The sequence below is a fragment of the Typha angustifolia genome, chromosome 12 (assembly GCF_048772165.1).
Source record: "Typha angustifolia cultivar Huaian chromosome 12, ASM4877216v1, whole genome shotgun sequence".
NCBI lineage: Eukaryota > Viridiplantae > Streptophyta > Magnoliopsida > Poales > Typhaceae > Typha > Typha angustifolia.
The window spans coordinates 4,462,449-4,472,574 of record NC_133250.1 but is presented as its reverse complement, the minus strand read 5'-3'; the positions used below and the strand labels follow the sequence as shown (position 1 = coordinate 4,472,574).

The 10,126-nt window shown below is 42.5% G+C and overlaps 1 protein-coding gene across 1 annotated transcript; it reads right to left on the bottom strand.

Annotated features, from left to right (window-relative positions):
- Positions 1-258: 258 nt before the first annotated feature.
- Positions 259-2,784, bottom strand: LOC140771984 (leucine-rich repeat receptor-like serine/threonine/tyrosine-protein kinase SOBIR1). Its single transcript, XM_073113841.1, has one exon. It carries the CDS (start codon positions 2,367-2,369, stop codon positions 945-947), a length of 1,425 nt encoding a protein of 474 aa, XP_072969942.1. The 5' UTR covers positions 2,370-2,784; the 3' UTR covers positions 259-944.
- Between the last annotated feature and the right edge of the window lie 7,342 nt (positions 2,785-10,126).

Below are 10,126 nucleotides of genomic sequence, written 5' to 3'. Positions count from 1 at the left end.
GGTCCTGTGCTAGCTTGCATGCGTGGCTTGGATGACTAAGCCATCATCCATGGATAGCTTCCCCTAGATAGCCCAGTCTAGGGCTTTCATGTGTTCAGCCCCTTTCCTCTGTTTAAACCCAATCCAAATCTTAACCCATCTCTAGCTAAGGCCTTAACCCACTTCCACACCAAATTTTAGCCTTAGACTCCCCCACTAAATTGAGGAGAGCTTCCATATGTCTATTTCTTGGAGTTCAACTAGAAAGATTTGAAGAAAATGAGGAGCTTAAAGGACACCAAAGTGTGATCCACATTGCATTTAGAATAATCAACAAGGAGCAATTTATTTCATCTAAGTAGTTCATCATTGCGTAGAGTTCGAGCAAGAGAAGGGCTTCAACCCATGCGACTGTCTAGAGTTTAGTGAGAGTGGCTATAAATGAATCTTAAATCTTATATCTATGCTTTGAATGTAAAATAGATTAATTAGAGACGTTGATCAAATTCATATTTTTTTCTCTTTCACTGAAGGAGGTTTTTTTCGGGTTAAAAAAATATCACGGTAGTGTGTTTATCGTGGTTTCCTATTCCTACTTGGTTTTCACATTCCAACTCTAGTTTGGTTTTAATATTCAAATTTCCTTATCCTATTTGGTTTCCATTTTAAATTGATTTCCTAAACCTAATAGGATTTAATTTTTGAGTTTAACTTAATTTTGATTCTTTATATTTCTATATCTCCTTTCGAAACTTCAAAAGATTTGAGGATGAGAAGGCTAAGGCAATGAATTTAAGATTTCGAGGAGGAGAATGCAAGGTGGATAAAATGAAGTGAGAGTGAATTAGGGACTTAGAATTTAGGGTTCCAAGAAATGACTTAGTTTATATATATTGGATTGGTGGATTGCCCGGTTTACGATTGAACCCGTTAGGGCTAAATTCAAACTCAGTTTACGAGTTAGATTAATAACTGTCTTCCCTAGATGCCAGATGCCACCCGGTTACCCAGGTCGATGAAGGGCAAGCTCGAAAAAGCATGATCCTGACGTCCCTACTGGTGGGCCTCTCCTTAGGATTATCCGCTGTGCAAAGGCAAGCTATACGCAGCACCATCAGCATCTGCTCCTCGAATCCATTGCCCCCCAGCTTCGGATCGACGGCCAACGGCGCATCTGGTGACTTCATCATGTTCCGCAGCCACTTCACCAAGCTCATCTCCTCCGTATTCTGAAAGAAGTCATCCGACGGCAGCTTCCCGACGACCAACACCGCCAGGATCACCCCCAAGCTATACATGTCGCACTTGGGGGTAAACTTCAGCGTCTGGTAGTACTCCGGTGCGATGTACCCGATGGTACCAGCGACGTTAGAGGAAGTCATGTGAGAGTGCGCCTCCGGCATCTCCTTCGCCAACCCGAAGTCGGAGATCCTCGCCTCCATGCTATCGTCGAGAAGGATGTTGGCCGGCTTCAGATCCCTGTGAATTATGCGGGGCTTGTGGTGGACGTGGAGGTGCTCCAATCCCGAAGCGATTCCGATGGCTATTTTATGCCTCGTGGGCCAGTCGAGCTCGCGCCGGCCGCTGGAGACTTCCATGAGCACCTCGTGGAGGCTGCCGTTCTTCATAAACTCGTAGATGAGGTAGTGGCAGTCAGGGCGGGAGACGTGGGCGAGGAGAGGGAGTAAATTGCGGTGGCGGATGTGACCGACGGTTAAGATCTCCGACCGGATCTGCCGAGTCCATTTGTCGAGGAGGCGGGACTCCTCCTCGGTTGGCTCGGCACCGTCGGGGGTGCGCTTCTTGATCCGCTTGATAGCGATCATCTTCCCGGGGCTGTTCGGGAGCTCGGCCTTGTAGACCTCGCCGCAGCCACCGCGGCCGATGGTTTGCAAGGAGGTGACGCCGTCCTCCTTCTCGAGGAAGGAGAGATCGTTGGCATTGTGGATGATTTTGCGGCTAAAGATGGATGGGCCCGCCGGGGTCTTGTACCGCCGGCGGGCGCAGTTGAGCACGAGCCGGAAGAGGACGGAGACCAAGAACCCAGAGACGGTGCCGCCAAGGGAGCCGGCCACAAAGCTGAGGATCCAGTCCCGCACGTGCTGCCGGTGCGTCTTGTGACCGTGAGTTGTTGTCGTGATGGAATTGGTAGTCGAATTGGTGGTGGAATTGTGATGTTTGGTGAAGTTCTGAGCGAGTAAATACCGATATCCATGTTTGGGGATCCCATTGGAGACTGAGGAGAGACGTGAGAGGCGAGAGAGACTAGGGTAATTGATTGGGTTGGAGATCGGACGGCGGAGGGCGTGAGAAGGGGAAAATTGGACGGGGGAGATGAATCCGAGGAAGGAAAGGAGGAGGAGGGAGCGAGAGAGTGGGAAAAGAGCCATGGATTTGATTGGTTTGGATTTCCGGCAACTTGCGGAGTACTTAAGGTTGGTCGAATTGTGGAAAATTCCGGCGGTGGGTCGGCAAATGGATGAGTTTTCAATGCGCTCGAATTATTGGAAGGATGCGACTGGTTCAAAGACGTGGTATACGGGTCAACAGGGTTATTATTCCGGGGGAGGTAAACCTATGAACTCCTTATGGAGAAGGTACCTTACTAATTCTATAAGAGTTTAGTGAGTTGGTTGGTTAGTTGATTAGTATATCAGATGTTAGATTTTTATTATTATTATTTATTTAAAAGTAAGACAGAAGGAGGATAGAAATTGTCAAAATATGCAGTATTCCCATTTCCCACTCGGATCATCTGCAGCTCCAGTTACATACATTTGCTGCAGATCTATGTATTTAGCAACATCTTTAAGCGCCGAGGTGCCCTGGCACGGCTCCCAGCCTGCCTGAAGGAACTTTCCCTCGGCATTACGAAATATGGCCGCTGCTCCGCCTTGGTACGCGCCTGCTTTCAGCGCTCCGTCGGTGTTGGCTTTGATCCAGCCCGTCTCCAGCGGTTCCCAGGGCTTCCTTATCTTCCTCAGATGTCGACCGCTGACCGGACCACGGCTAGCTCTGGCGTCTGCTTCTCTCTGAACACAACTCCGTTTCTGCTCTTCCATAGTGACCACAGCGTGCATGCTATCAACCCTTTGGCCCGACCGTCCTCCTCAGCGCTTACGCTCCACTCTTTCGTGATCCAGTCTTGATTGATCATAACCAATTAACAGCTGCCAAGATAACGACTGCCGAAATTCATGCGGTCCCGGCTACAGTAAAGTGTGCAGCTCAACCCACACAACACCGGTAAGTATAAAATAAGATTTTCTTTTTTAATGTAGAAAGAAGAAAACTCTCCATTTCCCATGGAGACAACGCGGAGTTGATTTGTCTTGCGGATAGAGGACGTCTGGTTTTCCGTTGTTTCGTCGAATGTTGCTCTGGTTGGGAATTTGTAAGTATGAATTGACTACTAATTAGCTATTTCTTATAGCAGGGTTTAAGCAATATTTGTTCCTTCTATTTAATACATTGCATGTCTCTGTTTAACAATGAAATTTCGAGGAAGGTAAGAATTCTAGTCTATACGTGGAAAGAGAAAACCAAAACAGAGAAGGAAAGAGAAAGCTGAGAGCAAATAGAAAAATACAGCAATAAAAAGATCATCTTTTAACATGAAAAACTCTCGGCTTGTCAAAAACCCACGTATCCACATAAAACTAGATAAATTTATTTCATCTCAATCATAGAAACAAGAAACACTTACAGCCCCTTAGACACTACATCGTCTATGGTTGAAGCTGGCATCTTTTGCTTGCAGTCCGTCGCAGTTAACTGCTCTATACTTAAATAACCTTTGCATCCAGTACGATGTACCTCGCTATGAATAGATTAATCCCAAGGTCTTCCTATGTTAGTTGGTATAGATGACAACAAGTTGGTTTAGCTCCTTCGATATTTTAGATCATTTGTTGTAATAGAATAAGTACTTGGACATAAGATAATATCTCAATATTAATGTCAACCCTGAATAACACAATCATACTAAACTATTGTGCATAGCCACACCAAATACTTGATCTCACAATTCTATTCGAAGGCTCAAAGTATACCCTACTATCTGTTAAAAATATCTCAATCGTAATCATACCCTTCCATCCACTAAGGATATCCATCCAGACCGGATATCCATATAGCTGAGAGAAATTATATGAGGATAACTTATCATATATGCCTTAACAAACGACATATGTTCAAATATCTATTACGCACACAAACTACTAATTTTTAGATGTGAGCCACGATATCACAACTCTGACAATCAATCTCCCTCTAGGCACCTCTAACTTTAGAGTCCACTCGGGTATTCTCATGCTTTTTATCAACTACTTGCTGATATGATTTTATAAATTCCTTCTAAATAATAGATATGTATTTATTTAATACTATAATCAATCATACATTGTAGGAATTTATGTGGTAAAAAAGTTTTAAAAACTAATAACATTCTCCAATCATATATACCGCACATACATACTCATGATACATACTCATGATAATGGTCAAGATTGATTTTCAAAATGACCAACTTTGCCTTGATTAAAAACCTTTGATGCCTCACAGGTTACTGCTATTTTCCTCTAAGAAATCATTAGATTTCATGGCTTGTCAAAATCCAATGTCTCTGTCGGGATGTCAAGTTTGTCAGCTACTTTGGAGGATTTTGTGAGCGACGATAGGGGAGTTTGGAAAATTTGCTATGGTGTATAATTATTGATCATGCGACTGCTTGGGACTTGATTCTGTCAAGCAAATTTTGCATTCAATAACTCTGTTAATCGTACCATTGGTTGTTCATCATTTGAGTTTGTCATGGGGTTGAAACCATTGACACCAATTGATTTAGGTATATTATCTGTTCTCTAAAAGGGCCAGTGAAAGTGTTATAAACTTTCCGCAACATATGCAAGACAGTCATGAAGATGTAAGAAGGTGGATTACAATGGATATCAACAACAGGCTAATGTTCACAAAAGATTCAAAGCTTTCAAAGATGGAGATTTAGTGTATATCACGAACTACACACAAGAAAGGAAGTCCCAATTAAAGTTCTGAAGTGCTTTGTTGCAAATGCACATCTCTTAGAGTTACCTTATGATATCAATTTCTGTCCAATTACATTAGTCAACAACAGGCTAATGTAACTGAACCATGAATGGTTAGTAGTACTAGACAATAGACATCGCCCTGTGCCGGTGCTAGCACTGCTAGGGTTTGGCGCAAGGCTTCTTTTCCTTTTTTTAGAAGACCTTTCTCCCATCATCGTCACTAACTATTTTGGATCGTGCGTCCATTCTTGATCAAGCTCGGATGCAGGGAAGCAGTCCACGCAGTCAGAGGAAAAAATAATCTCAAAATATTCTCCCATAGTCAAAAAATTACAAAACTAGTGGTGATCATTCTGTATCTTCCTGATCTACGTTTTTGATATTCACACCCTTTACAGATTCTGACTACACCTGGGGCGAAAATATGAATTTTGTGGTGAAGGTGGAGATGACAGGTGATGGTGATGATGATGATAAAGGTGGTGATAATGGTGATGGATTTGGTGGCACATAGTGTTGAAGGGATAAGAATGAGGGAGAGAAGTTGGTCGAGATCCTAAGGAGGAGGGAGGACTCGATAGTCGAGGGGGATTAGAGGTATCAAGCGATGAGATGACGTACGGCTAGGGCCTGAACGAGGAAGGAGAAAAGTTAGGGTAGAGGAGGAAAGGAAGAAAATTAAATATTTATTCATAATCCCCTTTTAGGTTGCCATCCATATCTAAAGAGGCTAACCTAACAAGCCAAAAGAACAAGTAATAACCCTAGAAATATTGCATTCTCGCCAACTGCGTTTGAACGGGGTCGAGCGCATTCGAACGTGTAATTCGCGTTCACTGTCCATGCGAACGTATGCATGCGTTCGCACATGTAACGCCCCTGCCCGGCACGGGCACGTGCACGCACACGCGCCCACACGGCACGCGCGGCGCACGCGACAGGTCGGGCGGGGCCCGTCACGCACGGATACACTCCTGTGCACATACGTTCATGACATCATCAAATAACACCTGCTAACATATCCATGATCACATAATCCATCACCAAATAAATCATACTCTTAACCAAATAAACCTGTTAACATATGAATATCAAAGTCCATAATAATATACACTAGACCGCTACATAATCTGGCAGGACCCACACAGGCCACAACAAACCATCAAGATACAACTAAAATAACTAATACAAGGGTACACTATGATTCGACCTGTATTATACAAATCATTGTCTAATACAAAAGAGTACAAATATCAAATATTGGTACAACTCGATTTCTATATAAACTATCATCTATACCATCTCGTATCTATAGCTCACCTCATCATCGCTCTAAAATATCTTCTCAAGTCGCTATCACGTACCACATATCTGAGGGGGTTAGAAAAGAAATAAAGAGAGTCATGAGCAAAAGGCTCAGTGAATAGACCTTACCCCGAATCAGTGATGCCAAACAGAGAGTAAATCATGTACTGGATAATATGAATCAGAAAGAGTATCATGTCATGAATGAGTATATGAATGTATCCTCAATAATATATAAATGAAAAGTAGATAACACGTCATAACTGATAAAAGTATATAATCCTCGACCATGAGTAAACAAATCTCCATGTCATCTATCATCATAACTCTCTCTCAAATATGACACATGATGCATGCCGATCATGACTATGCTATGATATCAAATGCAACCATATATGATGCATATTGACCACTCGATAATCAGGTAACCGAATGATAATGAAATCATATGCATTTCTCAACATCACGATCATCACCGACATCTCGGTATAATATCATCATACTAGACCACTGTGCACAGTCAACACCCGGTACCCGGTCTCAACATCATGCCCGAAGGCTCAGAGCATACTCTGCCATCCGCAAGGAGTATCTCAAATATAACCATACCCTGCCATCCGCTAGGGTATCAACATCCATCCAGACCGGGCACCCTTCTAGCTGATAGAAATCTCGTGAGGATAACTCGCCACATATGCCCTGGCGAACGGCATGTGTCCGAATGTCTGCTGCGCACACAGACTAACGACCTCGGACGTAAGGCCAACAGGATCGCAACCATGTCGAGCGATCAATCATCCACCAAGCGCGTCCTAACCCTCGCGCCCACTCGGGTATCCTCACACTTTCTATCAACTATCCTATCAATCACATTTCATGCTTTCCTTTTAAAATGACAAATCATATGCATATATCCAGTACAATAACAAGTCAATGCATAACCGGAATTTAGGTGGAATAGGAATCAAGAGCAAAATGATGTAATGCAAACTCCAACCATGTATCTAACACATGCATACTCATGCTAATCTACCACATGCATACTCATGATAGAAATCATCCCGACATAAAATCATAACAGCATAATCATCTCCAATCATCTCTATATATCACCAATGTACTCATATCCCAGATCAGTCTAATCAAATGCATGATAAAATATGCTTGACTGAAATCATCTCTATATAAAGTCATATAATCATGCTGGAAGCCAAAATTATGCATGTACATAATATATAATATATCCTAATTTGAGAAAGGGATCTAGGGGATAAGACTACTCACCGTCTGATCAGAAGATACAAACCACGCATCTCTCACGTCCGTCAGGTAACCGAGTGACACTCATCGCTAGCAAGGTCCACGGGGTCTCAAATAAGGGGTTCGGAATCGTCTGAAAATATTTAAGTAACATAAAGTTAGTTGTTTATCCCATTATAATCTGTTCGAGTAAAATATGATGATTTATTAGATTTTAGAATTTCTACTTATTTTTATAATTCGCTAGATTTTTATTATAAATAAAATATAAATATAGATAAAAACCTAATTATAATTAAATTATATCTTGATTAATTAGGGACTATGTAGCCATTATCTTCTTTGTTACAAAATAATAATGTATAATAAATTAATAGAATTACTTAAAAAAATGTATATCATAAGAATATTAGAATATAAATCTAATAATTATAATTTACAAATTTATCTATTAATCTAATATACATATAAGTAAGTAAATAAATAAATATAAGTATTACCTATATTTATGCCTAATTAATCATTAATTATAAAAATTATCATTAATAAAATTACATTGAAGGATATATAATATTATTAAAATAGTTAATGTCTAAATAATCTATTTGCATTAATTAAGAAGAAAAATACTTAAATAAATAACATAAATAAACTAATTAATTAATAATTTAATTACAACTGCCATCAGTGCTGGGCTCGGCCCAGCACTGTCTGCTACAGTGCTGGGCCGAGCCCAACACTGTGTAGAAAGAGAAAAGAGGAGCTGAGGAAGAAGGAGAAAAAGAAAGAAAGAAAGAAAGAAAGAAGAAAGAAGAAGAAGAAGAAGAAGAAGAAGAAGAGAAGAGGAAGAGAAGAAAGAGAGGAGGTGAGGGAGGAGGTTGCGGACCCGGGCCGGCGGGGAGGGCACCGGCCGCTGCTGGCCAGCCAGTGGCCGGCCTCTCGCCGGTGGCTCGGCTCCGACGAGCCCACCCTCGGGCAAGAAAGAGAGAGAGAGAGAGAGAGAGAGAGAGAGAGGGAGAGAGAGAGAGAGGAGCTCACCGGCGCTCGAGGAGGTGGCGACGGTGACGACCGGCCTCGGCGAGAGAGAGAGAGAGATAGAGAGAGAGCATCCAGAGAGAGAGAGAGAGAGAGAGAGAGAGAGAGAGAGAGAGAGAGAGAGAGAGAGAGATTTAAAGAGAGAGAGGGAAGGCGGTGGGAGGTTGGCGGTGGCTGCGGCGGCGCTGGGGCCCGCCGCTGCCAGATGGCCGCAGCCGGTTGGCTGCGGCGACGCGAGGGGGGGGGGGGGGGGGGGTGCGTGGCACCTCCCCCATGCAGCCCCACTGCATGGGCACGAGGCCGGTCACACTGTGGCCGGCCACGTCGTGCCCATGCAAAATTAATTTTTTTTTTTTTTTTGGTTGGGTTGTTACAGCACGCGTGTGTTTGAATAGGGTCGAGTGCATTCAAACACACAATTTGTATTATCTGTTGATGCGAACACCTATAGGCGTTTGCAAGGGGCATTCGAATGCGACCTCCCCGTGTTGAAATGTGACATCTAGAATCCTTATTTTTTCTAAAGAAAACAACTAAAACAAAAGAAGAAATAGATCCATAGATTGTATCCATGCACGAGATGATTCAGTGTGGTTTGAATCACATCACTAACAATAAGTCCTTCCCTCCCCCTCCCCCTCCCGAGTGGCTAGGGAGAAGATCTCCCTATCTCTTTCTTTTCTTTCTCTTTCTTCTTCTAATACTTCCCTCTTCCCCTCTTTCTTCTTTTGGTTTTTCTCGTCAAGAACTCCTCTTGGCCTCTCCTTCTCTTCACTATCCCTGGCTATCGGCTGCCACCGTTGCCATCGCCATTTCCTTCAACTGTCACCGACGTCGTCCCCCATCTTCGCCACTACTCTACCCTTCACTACCTATTATAAACCAGATCTAGACCGATCTAGATGTAAGAAAATTATAAAAATTTATATGGTGGTAGCCTCAAAAGTTATGATGGTTTTAATTTCACAAAAATCTAAAGTTTCTCTATATATAGAGGTTAGGTACAATGAGTCCTACTCGGACTAACCCTAAATGTTTGTACAACTCAAACTAGGACTTGCCTTAGAGGACTTACATGACTTAATTGGAGTTTTCTTAGTTGCTTACATGACTTAACTAGACTTGCCTTAAAGCTTACATGACTTAACTAGACTTGCCTTAAAGCTTACATAACATAACTAGACTTGTCTTAAGGGCTTGCATAAGAGATAAGCATAAATCAGTTAAAAAATAAATTGACTTGATCCATCGAGCCCAATGTCCTCATAATGTTTTGACCTGACTTGGTTTGCATCAATCCACCATGCTTACGATCACCTTATCCTCAAGGTATTGATGGTGGTTTCCAACTTTTCATCACCCTCGAACAGCTTGTTATCGATCTTCACGTGGGTCTTATCTGCCATGTGTAGGACGGCCCAACAATTAGTTTTGCTCTATAGCTTGCTTGTTTGAGCCATAGTCTGCCCTAATCATGAGTCGCTCAAGCTAAATCTTAG